This window comes from Colletes latitarsis, chromosome 6 (assembly GCF_051014445.1).
Source record: "Colletes latitarsis isolate SP2378_abdomen chromosome 6, iyColLati1, whole genome shotgun sequence".
NCBI lineage: Eukaryota > Metazoa > Arthropoda > Insecta > Hymenoptera > Colletidae > Colletes > Colletes latitarsis.
Window position 1 is genome coordinate 24,339,029 of NC_135139.1, and position 22,579 is coordinate 24,361,607.

General features: G+C 41.5%; 2 protein-coding genes across 3 annotated transcripts in view; one reads left to right on the forward strand and one right to left on the reverse strand.

The window, feature by feature from the left end:
- LOC143342989 (rho guanine nucleotide exchange factor 10) overlaps positions 1 to 14,200 on the reverse strand; it is a 61,415-nt gene extending 47,215 nt beyond the window's left edge. Inside the window, exons 1-5 of one of the 2 annotated variants that reach the window (XM_076767393.1) lie at positions 13,457 to 14,200; positions 5,973 to 6,133; positions 4,750 to 5,015; positions 2,659 to 2,943; positions 2,322 to 2,476 (exon numbers count right to left, since the gene is read on the reverse strand). In XM_076767393.1, coding sequence (XP_076623508.1) covers positions 2,322 to 2,476; positions 2,659 to 2,943; positions 4,750 to 5,015; positions 5,973 to 6,080 — 814 coding nt within the window. In that variant the 5' untranslated portion in view covers positions 6,081 to 6,133; positions 13,457 to 14,200. Of the gene's footprint in view, positions 1 to 2,321; positions 2,477 to 2,658; positions 2,947 to 4,749; positions 5,016 to 5,972; positions 6,134 to 13,456 lie in introns of both variants that reach the window. The other variant, XM_076767392.1, reaches the window with a different exon arrangement.
- Positions 14,201 to 18,372: 4,172 nt separating this feature from the next.
- Positions 18,373 to 22,163, forward strand: Agxt (Alanine-glyoxylate aminotransferase). Its single transcript, XM_076766129.1, has 6 exons — positions 18,373 to 18,564; positions 18,779 to 18,979; positions 19,063 to 19,220; positions 20,680 to 20,835; positions 21,485 to 21,832; positions 21,900 to 22,163. Exons 1-6 carry the CDS (start codon positions 18,379 to 18,381, stop codon positions 22,051 to 22,053), a joined length of 1,203 nt encoding a protein of 400 aa, XP_076622244.1. The 5' UTR covers positions 18,373 to 18,378; the 3' UTR covers positions 22,054 to 22,163.
- The last annotated feature ends 416 nt before the right edge of the window (positions 22,164 to 22,579 follow it).

Here is a 22,579-nt window from a genome sequence, read left to right on the forward strand (position 1 = left end):
ACAGAGTTCGTCGACTTCACCTTGAAATTCCGCGAAGAGTCCAATATCCGGCGAATACCACAAAGCTGGCATTGTTTCGAGCGCTAGACGAGTGTCCTTCGAGCTCGGCGTAGAGATTAGGGTAGGCCCGAGGCGTTCGAGAATCTCGATGGGATCCCGGAAACCATATGGCTGACTATTTAAGAGACTGCTCTTTTCTGAACATCTGCCCTCGAACCCTCCACGATTCTACGTTTACAATCTCGACGCGCCATCGTTAGAATTTATCGTCGTAAAAAAAAAGAATACAGGGTGTTCGGCCACCCCAGGGAAAAATTTTAAGGGGGGATTCTATGCACCGAGTTATGAAAAAAAACAAACAATACAATTTTACTAAAAAAATCAAGATGATCTTAATTTTTTATTGAATAAAAAAATTGTTATAATGAGAACAATCAACATCGTTTACGAAAGAGATTTTGCGTTTCACTATTAATCGAATGAGAAAGAAATAGTTTTGTCACGTAGACGTTATAGACTTTATAATTGAAAATGGAGAAGACAAAACGATCTATCCGAACTATCCGTCTTCCGAGGGTCGAGTGAAGCCCCGTTTTCGCGCGTAGTTTTGTGAAAGCGTTAAGACACCCTGTATAGCAAGCTCAAAATCCGCCACAGTCGTGGGCCGAGCGGAGAGTGACCGAGGGAGACGGAGATTAAAGCGTCGAGAGAGAAGGACGTGCACGTGGTCTCGCATCTGCTTCTCCACCGAGTGACCCCACGACTGACCCCTTCCAAGTACCAATAATTAACTCTGTTCGTGCGCCAAATGCACACGAGCGCACGGGACCAAACGTTTGCGTCATAGCCCCGCCGGCCAGTGTTCCCATGAAAGAAAGGCCCGTGCATACTTGTGCAGTTATGCGCGACAAAGGGCCATGAAATAAACGGACAAAAGGTGGCCCGACGATCTGAACGCGTGGTGCGTGGCGTTCGGTCCGTACGCGCTCCACGATTGATCGCCATTTGCAATATTCCAACGGGCACGCTGCCTCTACGTTACGATACACGATAATTAATTGGGTCATCGACAGTCGAATAACTTCACTGATCGGTAAGGTGCTCGATAACTTGAATGCTCTGATATGTTTGACCACAGTGCTGCTCAAACTTCACTATACATTGCACGATATTTGCAATAGACAAAGTTATATTAACACGTTGAACGCCACGTTAATTTTACATGCACTTTTATTATGCACTACATATTATGGTGAAATATTACTTACAATAGACGAGTTAACGTGTGTAATCGTGTGTGACAAATTTATTTTAGCGAGGTCACCGGTGAAATTTTTTAATTTCGTCCAAAAATTTCAGTACCTACTCGAATTTTTTTCTCGAAAGTGGATAGGATTTTGAAGGTACGTGTATTCACCAAAAATGATTGTAATTGACCCTCGCAACCGAAAATAATTTTTCCAGAACGATCTGAAATTTTTGAATTCAATTGATATTCTTGATTTTGAAGAAATTGATATTCTTGATTTTCGTCTTATTTTAGCCTCTAGAATCCCCCGTTAAAATTTTTCCCAAGGGTGGCCGACCATCCTGTATAAATAAAACTATTTTTATATGTTCTATACTGCATTACCGTCTACACAGCATTTTAGTAACGATGATAATATTGAAAAATTTACTCAAATTATGTGTTTCTAGTAATCTTGTCTTCGTCCGTCACCGGTGACTCCCACGGTATTCAACGTGTTAAATAGTAAGAAAAAGAAAAAAAGGGGGCCTTAATGTCACCACCGATGAGTCGAACATTGGCCACCTGTGATAACACGTCCTGTATACGCGTGATATAATCTCCGCTATTATTACTGTTTAAGACATTCTGCGTTGGTCGCGCATCACCGAAGGTGTCGAGGCTCGCATGCTTCTCGAAACACTTGCGGAAAAAGAACGGCACACCTGGATGTCTCTTTCTTTCGGTTCGTAGTCGTGACACGCGAGCCACCGCGGTCGCGCAACGAGAATTTTTAACGAAGTCACAGAGCCGCGAGAGGGCAATTAATTCGTGGCCGTGAGTGGTTCGTGACCGAAGCTTGACCAGCGTCGAATGCACTTTTATCGTTGGGATTTATCGTCTTAAGACGGTCAGCTTGGTAAGCCAGCTGGACAATCGCGCCAAGAAACGTCCCAAAAAATATTTTACAACCGTTACCGCTTGGGTCAAGCACCTGATTCCAAGTGTCCAGTTACGAGTGTTTCTAACGTTCGCAAATCCGAGCAACCGTAGGAATTTCTCAGCGCGTAAGTGGCTGTTGCGTATGACTCACCAGTCTTGTTGCTGTTGCTGCCGAAAGAATGCAGTTTTTTCCAGCCTTTCCAACCCTTTTTCCAGATCATAGCGGCCTTCGTTTTGCGCTGACCGCTGGCCAATTCCGGCGTACTGGTTTTACCCATTCCTCGCCTCAAGGACCCTAGTCCGGACCTAAGCAAGTAACAATTAAAAATATTACTTCTCCCCTCCTACGACCGTACAATTGCTACGCTACATCGAGTCAGTAGGAAATAGGTTACTCTAATAGGTTACCATCTCGTGTAAAAAAGATTGTTCTAATACAAAGGTTGAAAATACACAGCCTTAAAACTATAATTACAATTTCTATCAACCTGTAACTTGCACTGGAGCTTCCACTGAAGCCACTGTCCATGTCACAGCCAACAGGCGATAGGAGGTCGTCGGTGGGACTGACCGAAGATAACAGCTCCTCCGTGGACGCTCCTCGTTGATCCTGCGGCTCATCCTCATCGTTGTTGTCGGCCACGGTCGGCATCAGCATCGCCTCCACGCTCAGATTTAATTCCCCCAGTACTCGGCGATGCCGTGACTGGACTCGTCGGACCTCCTCCGCCACTAGGGACCTCCTCGAGCCGTGCAACGCTCGGTGGCATTGTCTGCTAATGAATTGAACCGATTAGCTCACGAATAATGAATCAGTAGGTTCGCGTACGAAACTAACTGTTCAACAACGTATAATCGAAATATCTGCACTGTATTACTAACGAGGAAAATTCCCTAGGTAGAGAGGCAAATACTTTTGTACAAGGAATCAGAATGGGAAACCCAAAAGTGTGCTATCGCTTTGTCATCTCTTCTTTCTGACAAATAACACTTCGATGTAACCTAAAGTATCAAAGGATAGGGAGAGTATTGGCTTAGATGCTGAGATATTGAGAGTCAGTCGAGGACCATATACAGGGTGGTCGGCCACTCCTGGGAAAAATTTTAATGAGGGATTCTAGAGGCCAAACTAAGACGAAAATCAAGAATACCAATTTGTTCATGGAGGCTTCGTTAAAAAGTTATTAATGTTTAAAGTTCCGCACGAACTGAATTTTTTTCTCGAAAGTGTGTAGGATTTCGGGGTTATGTCTATTCACCAAAAATGATTGCAATTGACCCCTCCAAACGAAAATAATTTTTCCAGAACGATTTGAAATTTTTTTTTTTTCGTCGAAAAATTCAGGCACCTGATTAGATTTTCGGTAAGGAATTTTTTTCTCGAAAGTGTGTAGGATTTCGAGGGTATGTATAATGACCAAAAATGATTGTAATTGACCCCTGTAACTAAATATAATTTTTTTAGTACGATTTGAAATTTTTTAATTTCGTCTAAAAATTTCAGTACCTACTCGAATTTTTTTCTCGAAAATGCGTAGGTTTTCGGGGGTATGTGTAATGACCAAAAATGATTGTAATTGATCCCCACAAACAAAAATAATTTTTCCGGAACGATTTGAAATTTTTGAATTTAATTGTTAATAACTATTTAACGAAGCCTCAGTCAAGAAATTGGTATTCTTGATTTTCGCCTTATTTTGGCCTCTAGAATTCCTCATTAAAATTTTTCCCAGGGGTGGTCGAACACCCTGTATATGTAGACGGAAGCCCGGTCGAGTGCTTGCGAGAGGAACGGTCCCTCTGGCGGCGAGTACGGGAAGCGACGGACCCCACAGACTCTAGCCTATTTCAAGCTCTAAATCTTATTGACCGTTCCAGACTCGCGCCTAAGGGAGCTTTCGTTCCAAGTGCTCTCGTGAACGCATCCTATTCACGAGAACGTTTAAAAGGAACATCGGGTCCCGTCAGAGTCGCATAATAATTTACTCGAGAATCGGACTCGATGTGAATGGGTATTTATCCTGTCCCGATGAATGACTTAGTGGATGCTGTACGGACAATCTACGACTGTTGTTTTCTTATTGTCCCGCGACTTAATCACCGTCTCATGGCATCCGGTGCGTGGCGCGTCGAATCGGGCCAAGCAGTCGGGAAGCTTGTTGTCCACTTAAAACCGCATTCACTAGCATCAGTGAAGTTCACTTCGCGTCCAACCAACGAACGCGCGTATTCATCAACCATTTAGACCGAATGAAACGTAATTCTCGCGCGCTATCATCGGTATTCGTACCGACCCCTAAGAAGCCACCGGCGACACCCTCCATTGAAACCAGACACCCTCTTCCTGTCAGGATGTGTTTCCATCCCGAGGGTAGTTCCTCTCTAGTTACCTAAACCCTCTAGAGAGGTTTCCTAACCTAACCCAGCAGGCTATCATTAAAAACAAATTAATCGTAAAATTAAAAATTAAAATTTTCTGCGACGTTTGATAGCTTCGAGGTTACCGATTCTATTTTCCAAGGTTACCGAATCTTAGCTGGGCCGATTTAAAGAACTTCCGTACGGATTTAGTTTCTCACTTGATCTCGGATATTTCCTCGTAAATGTTCTCCTCCGTCCCGTATCGGGTCATGTAGGTGTGCCTTTTGAACGATTCCGGCCGCAGTGGTTGCTGTTGTTGCTGCTGTACACGGCTCAGGCCCACTTCCGGCGGATACGCGCCGTGGAGTCGGCTCGGGCCAGGTTCGTAGTAAGCGTACGAATAATCTTGAAGGGGATGCTGGTGAGAAGAGCTCGTCATGGGCGAAACCACCGACGCAGGCTCCGCCAATCCCGTGCAAGCCATCTGAAAAAGAATCGAAGAATCGTTCGTTAATTATTGACGAGAACTACGTCGCTTGTAATTAGCTCCTTATTTAATACTACGATGACAGCGACTGGTGAAACAGTTCATGATAGTATTTTAAATTCCTTGGATAAAGTAACTAAATAATTACCTATCCTATCTATATTCACAATACAAGTGTTCTTACATACAGGGTGTTCGCCCACCTCTGGGAAAAATTTTAATGGGGAATTCCACAGGCCAAAATAAGACGAAAATAAAGAATACCAATTTGTTGATGGAGGCTTCGTTAAAAAGTTATTAACGTTTAAAGTTTCAACCGTACTGAATTTTTTTCTCGAAAATGCGCAGGATTTCGGGGGTATGTCTACCCACCAAAAATGATTGTAATTGACCCCCGCAACTGAAAATATTTTTTCCAGAACGATTTGAAATTTTTTAATTTCGTCGAGAAATTTCACACCTTCTCGAATTTTTTTCTAGAAAGTGGGTAGGATTTCGGGGGTATGTCCATCCACCAAAAGTGATTGTAATTGACCCCCGCAACTGAAAATATTTTTTCCAGAACGATTTGAAATTTTTTAATTTCACCGAAAAATTTCATCACCTACTCGAATTTTTTTCTCGAAACTGAGTAGGATTTTGAGTATATGTCTATTCACCAAAAATGGTTGTAATTGACCCCCGCAACCGAAAATATTTTTTCCAGAACGATTTGAAATTTTTGAATTTAATTGTTAATAACTTTTTAACGAAGCCTCTATCAACAAATTGGTATTCTTGATTTTCGTCTTATTTCGGCCTCTAGAATCTCCCACTAAAATTTTTCCCAGGGGTGGCCGAACACCCTGTATGTAATTTTTTACTTATAAATGTATCGATAACGACTGCGCATGTTTCGAGCCGCAAGTCGAGTACGGCTGCCACAGAATTACCATTGCATGCTGAAAATTATACCTGATTGTGGGGAGGTGGATAAGGCGGTGGCGGTGGAAATTCCAGGTTGACTCTTCGCGGTGTCGGAACACCTGACGTCATTCCCGGTCCCCCTAAAGACGAGGCCATGATGCATCGTTCGGCTAATTAATGCGCCTCTTTCTCATCGTCTTTCCAGTTTTCTGCAAAAAAAACAGCCGTATCGCGCACCATTATCCACTGTTACAGTGGCAACACCGTCAGAGCGTGCGACACACAAATAGCTAACCATTACAGTCGGACCGAAACTCTCGAAATAATAAATCTACCTAACTATAATTTTAATGCAGCTGCGTACATTAATGTTTGCCAAGTTGGTCGAAAGTAACCTAATTCGTGTTCAAACTAGTTTCGATCGCAAGAAACCCAGATTATTATTTCTTTGCAGCATTCGTGTGTCTGGCATCGCTTTGTTCGATCGATTCTCTTTCCTTCTTTACTGGGTCAGGTTTCACCGAGCTCGAGACACCGAGCAGGGTGGGAAGAGTGTGGATGGATCGTCGAAATTCAACCGTGCACTATCGTATTTTCTGCTTATTCCGTTGACACTCGGGGGTCCCGAGCTACTGCCCTCTGCAGAGTCGTTATTGTACCATTTCTTCCCGAGCTGTATCGCGAGCGTGCACCAGCTTTCTTTAGTTCCGCGTGTAATTTCGTTAAAACAATACGATTTAATACGCGACCTATCGTTCCTGACGATAAACAAGTCAATTTCCAACGTTATTGCCGTGACACGCGGGGGAACAGAAATGCCAGTCGCGAATAACAACACGTTTATCTTGTTAGTCGGATCTCACACCCGATGGAGATTATTACACGTCGTTGAGCGTATATGGCGTTCGCGAATTATATGCCACGGTTTGAATCTCAATCGCCGCGTTCGCGGCGCATCGCGTCCCACACCTGTGTTCTTTTTTTTCCCCTTTTTTTCTTCTGCTCGATACCGCGTCCGATCCTATCTCACGTTTACGCAGACTCTCTTCTGCTTCTTTCTTTAACTTTGTTTTACTCTCCAGCCGCGATAACCGCGGGAAACTTCCGCTTACGGCGAACCAATCTCTCGACTATATTATTAAAAGTTTTTCGTCTTTTTGCGCGTCGAAGGTGTTTCGAATTTTTCCTTCCGTAACGAAGATTTTAGGTCGTTCAATATGTCCGTTCGCGGACACGTACGATTGTTAGAAAAATGGACTAGCTTACTTCTCAGGCACTGGATAGATGTCCAGTCATCGCCTGCTGAGAATGTTCGAGTTGTAAATGTTCGAGTACGTCGCGAATGTTTCGTTGCGACAAAAGATCGTCGTATTACGACGTTACATGTCTAATGCACAGCCATATTTGCTTATATTTTCTAGACGCCAAAATAGGTTAACGCCAGTACTGAATTTTTTTCTCGAATATCCGTAGGATTTTGGGGGTGTGTCTATTCACCGAAAATGATTGCAATTGACCCCCGTAATTGAAAATAATTTTTTTAATACGATTCGAAATTTTTTAATTTTGTCGAAAAATTTGTCAAAATACTCGAATTTTTTTCTCGAATATGCGTAAGATTTTGGGGGTATGTGTAATGACCAAAATTGATTGTAATAGACCCTCCCAACTGAAAATAATTTTTCCAGAACGATTTGAAATTTTTTAATTTCACCGAAAAATTTCATCATCTACTCGAATTTTTTTCTCGAGACTGAGTAGGATTTCGAATATACGTCTATTCACCAAAAATGTTTGTAATTGACCCCCGCAACTGAAAATAATTTTTCCAGAACGATTTGAAATTTTTGAATTTAATTGTTAATAACTTTTTAACGAAGCCTCAGTCAAGAAATTGATATTCTTGATTTTCGTGTTATTTTGGCCTCTAGAATCCTGTATTAAAATTTTTCCCAGATGTGGCCGAACACCCTGTATAATTATCTTTAGTATTTCAATCACTATCGTTGTGCAAAAGTTCATTGAAAAGTGAGCGTCACACTTTGTTATGTCTCCTTGTATTCGAGACTGGAATGCTCAGCACGCGTCGTGTGCGGAAATTCATTAGTCGTATGTGTTAAGCATAATCGAGCACGCGCTACACTCTTCGAAAGAGCGTTTATAAGCATCCATAGCGCCGAAAAGATGCTACCTGGATACAAAATTAATCTAACGTCTTGAGTATGTCGACCAGAATTCTAACGTAATCGTATAAACGAATCTGTAATGGTAAATATATTTATAATTTTGTTTACCATCGAAAATTTCGATATTTTTGTGAAATTCTGAAAGAGACCAAAACCTATGCCAAGAAAAATATAAACCCAACAGATAAGCGTTTTATCAACCATACTACGCCCTCGACTGTAAACTAGAATCATACTTCGAGAGATAACGTATGCCTAACGCAGTCTCTGATAATAAATGTAATGATTGGGAGTAGATATTTAACTGCATTAACACGTTTACTGCCAGTCTAAAATCCTAAAATTGTTTACGAGACCAAAACTTTGGTTTTAGGCAATTGTAAACTACGCAACTTAAAAGTTGTCGTAATAGTTACCTTTGTAACCTCGTTAAAATTTATTTTCTTTAACATTTTAATTTGAGAATCAATTGTTTTAGTTCCACTGTTAAAAATTCTGTCACCCATATATGGGCGACGTGGCAGTCAAAGTGTTAATCGGCACATTCTTTGTATATGGGACCCTAACCTAAATCGATGTAGTCGAAATAGTTTTTCGCGACAGTTATTCGGAATAAAAGGTTTCCATGACATGCTCCCGTCCTTTCTACCTCGCGAATAAAGAATCTACGTCGTTGACGACGATATTGACCCTGGAATGTTTGTAAAAACCATCGAGAAACGTAAAGAGGTTGCCTCCGCGAAAACGAACTTGAAGCTAGGTCTGTGTAGGTGGCGTATGGGAACGTAGACGCCATGGCCAGAGACAGGGCGTGCTGGACCTCGCATGATAAACGATAGATGTCTATCTTCACCTGCCCACGTAACGTTAATGCAGTCAATTACCGACTAAAGTGATTCGGCCAGAGTCATAATTCTTTTTCGATCGAGCACGCTGAGCGAAATTACCGACTGCGAGCGACGATTACGCGCGCGCCATGGAACAAGGAAACACGAGACTGGCACGCAGGGAAACCTTTAATACAGAGTTCAGTATTCGACGACTAATTCTATCTTTAATCTCTAATTTTCATCTATTAATCAACTTTCTGTTCTAAAAGAATCTTAGTCGAAACAACGGACAATATGTATTCGTTCGAGTCACAGTTTCGCTGTCCTACGAATCGACACCCGCCATTTTATGCTGTATAAAGTAATCAACAACAACACGTGTATTCAGGAATTTCAAGCAAAGAATTATTTTTTGCTATATCCCAACACGTGTGAACAATTTCAGCGGTCGATAAAGGGCACGAAACAATGAAAACAGTTCATATAAACGTGTACCCTATTTGACCTTATTCATGAGTCATAGCCATTCTTATACTCCGACAATTCTTAACACGTTAACCGCGGAGCTAATTTTGTTTCGCTTTCCATTTAGGATACGCGCAAATACAGGAAATACGTATGTATATAAACAAAAGACAACGAACAGGAACCTTCAGTTTTGTTAAAAATGTTTCAATAAAATCCATTCAAAAAGTATCAATGTATTTTGAATATTATCGTTCACATTTTACACTGTGTAAGATCGTGGACGTTTACTTGAACGAGATTACATATTTTTATCAATTTGATTCCGAACGTAAGATCATTTACAGGTTATGTTGTCATACACTATGATATTTGTCGACACATAAAATGTCGACAATCTCGAAATCTTAACAACGTGACCATGAAAGAAATTCTGCTAATCTCAACTGCTAGCCTCGTCGAAATTACAAATATGTAAAAGTTTTTCTGGACGATAACTGATCCGTTTCAAGTTATTTCTAACAAAGTCACGAAAAAAGATATTTTGTATGTGGAAGGAATTTTTTTCTCGAAACTGAGTAGGATTTCGGGGGTATGTCTATTCACAAAAAATTATTGTAATTGACCCCCGCAACCGAAAATAATTTTTCCAGAACAATTTGAAATTTTTGAATTTAATTATTAATAACTTTTTAACGAAGCCTCCATCAACAAATTGGTATTCTTAATTTTCGTCTTATTTTGGTCTCTAGAATCCCCCATTAAAATTTTTCCCAGGGGTGACCGAACACCTATACTACCATTTTAATTTTTTCTATTTCAAATTGTTGTTTTTTCTACAGCAGTGAAGTCGTAAAAAAACAGCGTAACAGTTGTACGCAACAATGTACATAATTATATAAAGGAATTCGTCACATCCGCTTTGCATTATCCAACTTGATGAAACGTTTGGCTTAATTACGTGGTCTGTATCCTCGTATCGCGTCATTCGAGGGCTCGAAACGACGCTGTTCTTCAAGTTTCGAAGAAACGCCAATTTTGCAGAAACTCAAACGATCGAATATCAATTTGTAAATATAACGTCTATAACGTCTGCGCGATTCGTATTCGGTAAGCAACGATATCAAAGTTCGAATATCAACAATTTCATTCAGTATTCGGCGTTCTCAGACGTCGTTGGTACACACGTAATATTTACTCGATTTACGCTAGGAAAAAACCAAACAATAGAGCTATTTAAATAACATCTTCGCCTGGAAACATTTATCGTCTTCGACGATGAAAGAATCGCACGTTTGTCGTAAATTTCTTACGAAATATTCGGTCGTGACAAATAAAAATTTCACCGTTCGATCGAATATATTTTGCAAATAACATTTTGCACGATTCTGACAGAGACGTTCGTCGTACGTCGCGATCAGAAACACAAGATTCTTCGAACTGAGATATTGTTTCCGGTATGTCCTGTCTTGGGCCACAACCACGAATACACACATATTTTCGACGAACGACGGGTATTTTTGGAAGCGATCCAAGAACTGCCACGAAACGATAGAAAGAAGAAGGGCCAATGATGTTGATACCCTCCGCGCGATAGACTTAAAATACTTTGTGGCTGCGCGACGACTAGGGACCAAAGTTAGGTAAATTTTATTTTCCTAATAACGAACGCAAGTTAAAATTTTCAACATCAATATACGTACGAATTAGTACCAAACAAAAAAATATAATATAAAATATCTTAAACGATTCTCCGGTATAGTAATTGTCACGTAAAATGAACTGGAACGAACAACTTTTTGTCAATGACATTTTTCGGGATAACTGTTATTTTTGACCCTCGATTCAAATTCCTACATAATGTTACCCAGCCCTAGTAGCTTCCACGAGTGGACGAAAACATAACTCTCTAATCTCTCCGCTGGAAAGCCTCTTAAACGCTTTTACGCCGGGTCTATTCCGTTTCATCCCGGTTCAAGCGGAAAGGTACTCTACAGAGTCCAAAGCGTGTCCAATTTGGTCGGACTGACTCTCAGAGCACGTGCTTGCCGCTCAATTATTCGTTTCTATTCAGCCAATTATTTCGCTGGATTATTTCGAGAACTGGTGGGAAAAAACTGGACGATTACAGGCTCGTTATTGGTTGTCTCCGTCGGGCATTGATCTTTCTAAAAAAGCTACAGACCATCAACATTACTTTGTTACAAAAACGAAGAATACAAAAGAAATTTCAAAAAGTTCGTTTATTTACGTACGTTTCACTTCTGCACAACGACCAAAACACAAATTTACAACTGTCAGAAAATGGTTACTCAACTGTTCCAAAAGTGATCGAAGCGCCACCTTGGCTGTCGAATTTAAATGTAATCGAAAATGTACGACGTAAACTAGAAAACAAGATACAAATCTAGACTAGGTATAAAAGATTTTTCTAATCTACGTACTACATATACATCATTTGATGAAGTAGATTTCTCAATTGTTCGCACAGTAAAGGTTACCTAGGTGTATACAAAACGAACAAATTTATTACTTACACACGTTTTTCTAAGTGAAATAACTGTTTCTTTTACAGTTGTGGAACGTACTTGACCTAATGTATATGTATACAGGGATACCTTCAGCCACACCTGGGAAAAATTTTAATGGGGGATTCTAGAGGTCAAAATAAGACGAAAATGAAGAATAGCAATTTATTGATGAAGGCCTCGTTAAAAAGTTACTAACGTTTAAAGTTTCGCCAGTATTGAATTTTTTTCTCGAAAATGCGCAGGATTTTGAGGATATGTGTATTCACCAAAAATGACTGCAATTGATCCACGTAACAGAAAATAATTTTTTTAATACGATTCGAAATTTTTTAATTTTGTCGAAAAGTTTGTCAACCTATTCGAATTTTTTTCTGGAATATGCGTAGGATTTTGGGGGTATGTCTATTCACCAAAAATGATTGTAATTGACCCCTGTAATCGAAAACAATTTTTCCAAAACGATTCCAAACTTTTCAATTTTGACGAAAAATTTGTCCAGCTACTCGAATTTTTTTCTCGAAAGTGGATAGGATTTCGAGGGTATGTCTAATGACCAAAAATGATTGTAATTGACCCCTGTAATCGAAAACAATTTTTCCAAAACGATTCCAAACTTTTCAATTTTGACGAAAAATTTGTCCAGCTACTCGAATTTTTTTCTCGAAAGTGGATAGGATTTCGAGGGTATATGTAATGACCAAAAATGATTGTAACTGACCCCCGCAACCGAAAATAATTTTTCCAGAACGATTTGAAATCTTTAAATTTAATTGTTAATAACTTCTTAACGAATCCGCCATCAAGAAATTGGTATTCTTGATTCTCGTCTTATTTTGGCCTCTAGAATCCTCTATTAAAATTTTTCCCAGATGTGGCCGAATACGCTGCATAGTTAGTGACAAAGCTAACGACTCTTGATTAGGTTTCCGTGGAGAAACAAAGGGATTTTTACGAACGAGGGATCGAAGAAAAAATGTTTCTCTGTTTACCGTAAAAGTGCTTGATATTGTCCAAGTAATTAGTCCAGTAATCGAGAGTGGCGGACAATTTTCGCCGTGAGAGATTGGTATGTCCGTGGCCGGTAACTTTTCTCACGATCTATCACACGAGGCAATGGTATTTCGAAATGGGAACGCGATACCTATTGACTCCGCGATTATGAATCAAAGCTGGCACGGCGAAACGAGACTGCACACGCACGGATGAACTGGGAAAATCAATTTTGAACGAAATTCATCGTGAACGCGAGCTTCTCCGCCCGCCAGTCTGGCCTCGACGCGCCAAGTTAACGAAAAGAAATAACCATTAAACGATTAACCGTTTTGTATCGAGTTAGGAGCTCCTGACCCCTGCTGTTTCGATTCGTTCGACGGACTGCTCGTTTAAAAAGTTAATTGAAACCGACTGTTTCGCTCGATAGACGGCGGATACATCTACCCGGCCTCGAGAACCGATCGCAAAATGCATCGGGGCCGCGCGAAATAAAGCAACGGCGTTAATAACATCTCGTGTTCACGTACCTCGATCAGCGGTGTTATTCAAAGACACGATCCTCTCTGGTTAAGTTGTCGGCCGTTGTAAATCCATTCGAAATCGGCAGAAAAAGGTCGGGCGACCGTTCACAGCGTAAACACTTGGCGGGGCAAAGATCGGGCCACACACAGGCAGAAAACACAGGAACCATTCGTTCGCGCCTCGTGCTTAGATAGTTTTGCGTTCGCTCATTGTTGAATGTGGCCAAGCACGCCCCCTTTGAGAGACCGGTCGACCGAGGAATGGAGCAAAGAAAGGAGAGACAGAGCGCGGAGAATGAGAAGGAACGGACAGAGAGGATCGCCGAGGCGAAGAAAGGGACAGGCGGATCGAAGGGAATGCAAGATGAAAGGAGCGAGAGTTTTAACCGAGACGACGACACGGTCGAGGGAAGCGCGTCGCCAGCACGGATTTCTTAACCACAGAGCACTCTCGGTAACACTCGATTCACTTATTCGCGCGGATCGATAATCGCTGGTGCTCGAGTACAAGGCGGCATCCCCGATCTACGGGAACACCAGCCACCGATGACAACAGCCGAGATAATTGGCGGTCGCGCGATCCCGTGCGGCGCGTCTTTACGATTCGCTTCGTGCGGCACGGGGATCGACGAACGATACCAATTTTGCACGAAAATCAACGTCACCCGGTCGGTAAACGCAACGAATTACAATGGTGCACACTCCCGCCGTCGCGCCGTTTCCTTGGATACCGTGTGCGCGATCCAGTATCGATCGAAGATTCTCACGCCGCGCATTCGGAACACCCTTCGTCGAGATCGCGCGAGCATATAACCGCGATCGACGTCGTACGTCGCGCCAAAGAATCGTTGCGATATACACACACACACGCGCGCGCGTATACACACGTACACGTACACACGCAGCACGCAGAGACGTACGAGGCACTCGCGTCGACGAACGTGCACGGGGCGCTAACTCGCGGTCCACCGTTTCTCGAATCTCCCTTTTTCCAGTCCAACGCACAAAGCGTTCCTCCTTGGTCGCGGCCCGGCCTCTACTGAGAAACAAGTACGCCAGGGGGCAGTCACGAACAAGCGGCTCTCGAAGCCGGGAGCCTGAAAACCGTCTTCTGAAATCCCCGGTGCCCGTTCGTGCACGGTTTTAGTGGACGTACGGGGACGAGACGAACGAGCAACCCAAGCAAGTACGATCCGCCCGCTCGCCTCGCTACTCGGGCCCGAGACGACGTTCCATTGTTTCGTTGTCTCTCCTGGCTCGGGAGCGTGGCGCGCACACACACATGGACGCACACAGGCAATACAGAGACGCGGTAGCGCACGTGCACGGCCGACCGACACACGAACGAGCAGGTTAGGGAGCACGCACACACGACGCTTATAAACCGACCGACCGACCAGTCACGCACGATCTCTCGTTCGTGTATGAATGTCGTAGTCCGGTTACCACCGGACCCGAACCCATCGCGAACACACTGGCTAACTTATGGATCGCGCGCGCGCGTACACATTCACGCCAGCCTCTCTCGAACGTGAAATCTATCAGGGCTCCGAGGTACCGGTGAAAATTTATCGTGTACGTATGTAAGCCCTTCTTTGCCACTTGGTCGTTTCTCCACGACCTTGCCAGTCATTTCGGGCAATTTCACCGTCGTTGGGACGGTATTTACTATTAGCAGTTCAACACCGCCGGGTGACCCCCGTCGAGAGGCTGAAAGTGTCGAGAGAGAAGGAGAATCGAGCCACTCAGCGACGAACCAGCGAGACCGAGCAAGAAGGGAACCATCAGCGGACGGGTAGAGGGGGAAAGAGCTGGAAGCTAGGTGGAAGGCGGTTTGGAAGGGGAAGACGATGTCGAGCAACCGAACTTGACCCTCGGTGGATCTGCATTTTCGTTGGTTTGCTCGGGCCGACAGAAAATCTCGAGTTTTTTATCGTCCCCGAAGCTTTCCGTCATAAAGAACTTGCGTTACCTTCGCAGCAAAAAATGTTCTACATTTTTTCTTGCGTATATAATGATAATTTGAATGGTAATTGATTAATTTAGGGGAGAATGATCCGATAACCTTGACCTTTTCATATAGCTACAAAATTGCAAAAGTACTCGAACGCTTGCATTCCTTCCACTTAACAATTAGTGTTACGCGAGAAATTAGTCGATAAGTGTCATTGTGCATTGCGAACAAATATTGTAATCATTAAAATAAACGTATACAGGGTGTTCAGCCACCTCCGGGAAAAATTTTAATACGGGATTCTAGAGGCCAAAATAAGACGAAAGTCAAGAATACTAATTTGTTGATTGAAGCTTCGTTAAAAAGTTATTAACGTTTAAAGTTTCGCACGTACTGAATTTTTTTCTCGAAAATGCGCAGGATTTCGGGGGTATGTCTATTCACCAAAAATGATTGTAATTGATGCCCACAGCTAACAATATTTTTTTCAGAACGATTTGTAATATTTTACTTTCGTCGAAAAATTTCACACCTTCTCGAATTTTTTTCTAGAAAGTGGGTAGGATTTCGGACGTATGTGTAATGACCAAAAGTGTTTGTAATTGACCCCCGCAACTGAAAATAATTTTTCCAGGACGATTTGAAATTTTTTAATTTAATTCTTAATAACTTTTTAACGAAGCCTCCATCAAGAAATTGGTATTCTTGATTTTCGTCTTATTTTGGCCTCTAGAATCCTCCATTAAAATTTTTCCCAGGGGTGACCGAACACCCTGTACATTATACTTATGAGTTTCTCTCGTTCAATTTCCCCTCGCTATAGCTATCCCGAAAGATCGAATTTTTCCTGTATGAATCTGTAATCCTCAAAGATCGGTACTGCGTCCCTGTTGGGCCTGTGCCCTAAGCGGCTGGTCGGCTTTACGGTAGGACCGGCCCTGTCCACATCTTATCCCAGTTTTTAGAATCACGACTAACGAGAATCAAGAGTAATTGCACCGTCATAGAAATAAGACAACTGCCGCAACGTAAGAGCATCGACTCTCGCGAAAGAATTCCTTTGCAAAATGAAGTTGTAAATGAAGGCGTTTGAGATTCTTGTCCTGAAGTTAATGGCAACGCCTATCCGCCGCGCACTTTATTTTCATTGTAGCGAATGGGAATTCTGCGCGAGTCCTCTCCGTTATGAGCTTCTAGAATCTAGATGCGCTGAATACGCGTCAAGGAATTTGTTCTTGCCGGTATCATCAACCGCATAGATCACTTTTTACCCACGCACGGCGCATCCAATGGCACCAACTGTCTATTTAACCGCGCAATCTTCTATGACATACTTGCACATAAATTTAACCGTAAATAAATTGTATGGTAATCGACCAACAGGGGAATCGCGTGTTCAACGATGCTCGAAATTATTCTACCGTCTAGACGGAAGACTTCTACGGCGACTCGTGGAAATCAACCAAATGTTAATTTCGAAGTGTAACATATTAAATGCAGTACCAACCAAATACTACAGTTAAGGGGGTAGACACGGGTAATGCAGCGCGCTGCATACCGACAAAATTTGACCCGAAATATGGGTTTACGAAATAAGAGATTTTGGGTCGGAAGGGTATTGGAGTCGCACAACTCTTTTGGTAGCCTAAAAAGACTTCGATTCTGTGGCTGTATTTTGTCAATTTATTTTCTCGACTTTCGACGTTCATATTAATAAATGTGAACACAATCTCGTTCGATCCTGACCAGCGCGCGCTGCATTGGACCTTCCTCTTTCGAACGAGACCTCATCTACCCCAAAATCTGCTCATATAAGGGCAAAATCTCTTATTTCGTAAGCCCATATTTCGGGCCAAATTGTGTCGGTATACAGGGCACTGCATCACCCGTGTCTATCCCCTTAAGGGTTTCTAGTATTGCTCTGTGGAAGGGCTTACTTGATCTACTGTATGTACATAATTCGTTTGTTGCGTGGTCACGTGTTCAGAGACACGTGCGAGAAAGGAGCCACGATGCACGCGCTTGACGAACAATCACGAAAACAGTCATGATAGACGTAACCTGAAACGGAAATGATAAGGACTCGTATTTAGAAAGCTAACAGGGGAACTACATCCACGAACTGAAAGCGTTCGCAAGGATATTCGTTTTTTCCATTGTCTCGTTTTACTGTTTAACATTTTATACATCTACGAACTTTTTATTTGCAATCGAATACGAAGGATTAACGAGGATATTTAAGAGGATATTCCATTGCAAATCTTACAATATAACTTTTTCGTGGAGGTATGAATAGGTGTTGTATTTTCTGTATTCGCTGCAGGCTATTCGCTTTCGCCTTATTTACACAAGTCACGAAGATTCTGGAGGTTATCAAGACGCAATAACTTATCAAGCTATTTTCGTCTCTCAACGAGGAGATTTCTTTGTGCTCCCTTTCTCTTCACAATGTATTACTTTGTTTGGCTTCCCTTTTGCGTTCGATACTTCTTATTAATTAACATTTCGAAATCCGCGACTTCGCATCGTATAATGCAGTTGAAACGGCGTTCGTAGAATTAATCGATCGATAATTAAAAGGGAAACCGTTCGTAAGTAAACTTATTAAATAAATAAATGTGATCCAAATTATGTCGCGTTTGGTCCCGCCTTGGTCACAAAAATCCCATAAATACGATGGTAAATTAAAGGACTGGTAACATAAATTCTAAATACGCTACTATTACTAATACTTTCGTCCAGCACCGTATGTGGCCAACTATTGCGATAAGGTTTAACATAGTAATAGCGAGATTTCAGTATGTTACGTACTGTGGCAGCGTAAACAGTAAAGCTAATTGTTAAGTCTTGCTGATAACAGCAACTTCGAGCAGCTGTACATCGATCGATCCGTGAGTATTAAATCTAAGCTACAGTTTTTTAATTGATTCAGTTAAATGGTTTGCGTTTATTTTTACACAAGCCGAAAAATAAAATGAAAACGACGAGTTGCAAGTGGGACGAGTTGGCCGTACAGAAAGTGCCGCCGATGGAGCTTAAATCTAAACTGCAGTTACCGGTAAAGACTTTAACGAGTCCAGGACCAACTAATTGCTCGAAGCGAGTTCTTAGCGCTTTACAGAATCAAGTTCTCGGTCCTCTAGCTCCGGAAACGTGTCAGGTAATCGATTCGTCTTAATTCGTTAAAACGTAACAAATGATAACACAATAGATACCTTCTATGGAAATACAGTAATCCCTTTCAAGTTGTCACTCATTCTGCATCTTACTTTAGTCTCGACAATACTGTTCTCCAAGTTGTCGCGGTTCGACTCTGCACCTGCGACAGTTCAAGGGACAATCTTACGAGTAAACGTCATGGTACTGATTTTTAGTTGATGGATGAAATTAAACTTGGCCTCCAATACGTGTTCCAAACGAAGAACAGACTTACTTTGGTACTAAGCGCGTCCGGCCATAGCGGCATAGAAGCAAGCTTAGGAAATATACTCGAACCCGGTGAAACGGTACTCATCGTCAAAACTGGAATTTGGGGCGAACGCGCAGCTGACACATCCAATCGAATCGGTGCACACGTATGTGACATTGTTTCACAGAAACCATTTTTACTGTTCGTTTTCATCGAGACCGTAATCCGTTTATGAATTTAAAACTGCAGGTCGTGTTGCTGGAAACAAAGCAAAACGAGGCAGTTACGTTGGAGGAATTGGAAACAGCCTTAATGAAACACAGACCAGTGGCAGTTTTCATGGTCCAGGGTGAATCATCCACGGGTGTGAAACAACCATTGGAAGGCATGGGGGACCTTGTCCACAAGTATATTCTTTCATTAATTAATTATTTTTTATTTTACTTTACGAATATCTTCAGAAGACGATCGATCGAAAAACGAATTTAGGTTTTTTGTAACAAATTAAATTTATATTACAACTGAACTTATATTACAACAGTTTTCAAGGCTCGATTTATACAGGATGTTCGGCCAACCCTGGGAAAAACTTTAATGGGGGATTCTAGAGGACAAAATAAGACGAAAATCAAGAATACCAATTTGTTGATGGAGGCTTCGTTAAAAAGTTATTAACAATTGATGCTGAAATTTTCGGCGAAAAAAGAAATTTTTCAGATCGTTCTGAAAAAATTATTTTCGATTGCAGGGGTCAATTACAATCATTTTCGGTCATTACACATACCCTCGAAATCCTGCTCACTTTCGAGAAAAAAATTCGAATAGGTGGACAAATTTTTCGTCAAAATTGAAAAGTTTAGAATCGTTTTGAAAAAATTATTTTCGATTGCAGGGGTCAATTACAATCATTTTTGGTCATTACACATACCCCCGAAATCCTGCTCGCTTTCGAGAAAAAAATTCGAATATGTGGACAAATTTTTCGTCAAAATTGAAAAGTTCAGAATCGTTCTGAAAAAATTATTTTCGATTACAGGGGTCAATTACAATCATTTTTGGTCATTACACATACCCCCGAAATCCTGCTCGCTTTCGAGAAAAAAATTCGAATAGGTGGACAAATTTTTCGTCAAAATTGAAAAGTTTAGAATCGTTTTGAAAAAATTATTTTCGATTGTAGGGGTCAATTACAATCATTTTCGGTCATTACACATACCCTCGAAATCCTGCTCACTTTCGAGAAAAAAATTCGAGTAGGTGGACAAATTTTTCGACGAAATTAAAAAGTTTCAAATATTTTTGGAAAAATTATTTTCGATTGCAGGGGTCAATTACAATCATTTTCGGTCATTACATATACCCCCGAAATCCTGCTCGCTTTCGAGAAAAAAATTCGAATAGGTGGACAAATTTTTCGTCAAAATTGAAAAGTTCGGAATCGTTCTGAAAAAATTATTTTCGATTGCAGGGGTCAATTACAATCATTTTTGGTGAATAGACATATTCCCGAAATCCTGCTCATTTTCGAGAAAATAATTCAAGTAAGTGGACAAATTTTTCGTCAAAATTGAAAAGTTTGGAATCGTTTTGGAAAAATTATTTTCGTTTGCGAGGGTCGATAACAATAATTTTTGGTGAATAGACATACCCCCAAAATCTTGAGGATTTTCGAGAAAAAAATTCTATACTAGCGGAAATTTAAACGTTAATAACTTTTTAACGAAGCCTCCATCAACAAATTGATATTCTTGATTTTCGTCTTATTTTGGCCTCTAGAATCCCCCTTTAAAATTTTTCCCAGGGATGACTAGTTCTACGTAAAAGGTTAACCTAAAATAGAATTCGAAGAATCGAAAACTTTTTCAGGTACAATGCTCTTTTGATCGTCGACACGGTTATGTCACTTGGTGGCGAGCCGTTCTATATGGATTCTTGGGGCATCGATGTGGTTTACACCGGCAGCCAGAAGGCCCTTGGTGCCCCCCCAGGACTCACGCCAATTTCGTTCGGTCCACGAGCAGAGTACGTAATCGTGGTTTTCGTTTTCCTAATCGCAACCACGCGGCCAGAGAGAATGGTCTGTGAATGGGGACTGTAAGTCATCTACACGGAATATCAATCGAATTCGTGAGGTCATCGCGGTGACTCGAGGCCCATTCGATGCTCCGTGAATCATAACGTGGATGTCCGATGAATTCTTATTCGATGAGATTCTGGTGGCTTTCGAACTATCGCCATCTCTGAGCCTTTATAACCTATAAAATTTTTATCGATGCAGATCGCAATAAGACGGTGAAAAGACCCTCGATCGATCGCTCGTAACAGATTACGGTACTGTTGACGACTTGTTTGCATAACAGGCCATCAACAGTTACATATTTTCCCTGTTTTCGCCGGAAACGTTCTAACCTCGTCGATTTATCAATTTCCGATCGTTTTCTAACGTCGTCGAGCAATATTTATGATTACTAACGCGTGGAGTTTATTTTCATACAGTCAGGGTTTTTGCCTATCTATTATCATAAATTCCCTATTATTATTACTAATTTCCCCTTATTACTACTAATTCCTTACCATTCGTTTATGACGCCTGACGATTACAAAGCGGCGTACGCTTCCTGCAATTTAATCGCAATCCGTTTAACCGTTTTTCTTTCTTTTCGAACGACAGAGAGAAATTGTTTCGAAGAAAGACAAAACCGTTCTCTTTCTATTGGGACATGACCATTCTCGGTATTTATTGGAAATGTTTCGGGAACAAGGATCGAGTGTATCATCACACGGTAAGTGCTACGCTTCTGTACGGTTTGCGCGAAGCCTTGGCTGAAATTGCCGAAGAGGGTCTTCCAGCAGCTTGGTCCAGACACGCCGCCGCAGCTGCCAGATTGAGAAAGGGTCTCGAATTACGGGGTCTTCGATGTTACGTGAAAATTCCACGGTATCAATTATCCACAGTGACCGCTATAGAGCTGCCACCTGGCGTCGACGAGATGATCATTGTGCAGCGAGCCATGGCTACGTAAGCTGCGTTTACAATTAAAACGTGAGCTCGTCGATATTCGACGATATACTTTCGATTTTTTCAGCTACAAAGTCGAAATCAGTCGAGGCTTAGGACCCACCACGGGGAAAATATTGCGAATCGGTTTGTTGCGACTCAACGCCACGTCTGAAACAGTCGACCTTGTCCTGAGGGCTCTCGACGAAGGACTGAAACATGCTTCACGATCAAAGTTCTAAATAAAATTCATCGAGTATCGTTTAACCGTAAAACAAACAATTCCGTGATCATTTATGATCGTTAGGCAATAAATTACAAAAGCTTCGATATACTTGTTAATTATAGTGTATGTTATGTAATATAATATAATATGTTTATATGTATTAAAGTTTTGCATAATGTAAATCTATGGCAATAAATGTTATAATTTCAAAGAATTCTATGTATTCTCATCATTTTTTACCCCTCTTTCCCTCTCTAAATTTCCCGCCGCCAGGAATTTCTGCGAATTCCTGGAAATGACGTCATTTCTAAGAATTCCTGAAAATTCTCGGATCCCTGAAACTTCTCGGAATCCCTAAAATTTCCAAGAAGTTTAATTTCCTTCGGAAATATCGGAATAATCGAGAAAGAGGGCATGTGTCAGTTTGCCTTTGTCGACTTTCCGAAACTCTACGAGCTCACGTACGCGTGTGAGTGGGGCACCGGGTGCTGAATCTGGCATCTCTACTCGTGAACGACTATAAAGTGTACATTCTGATCTGT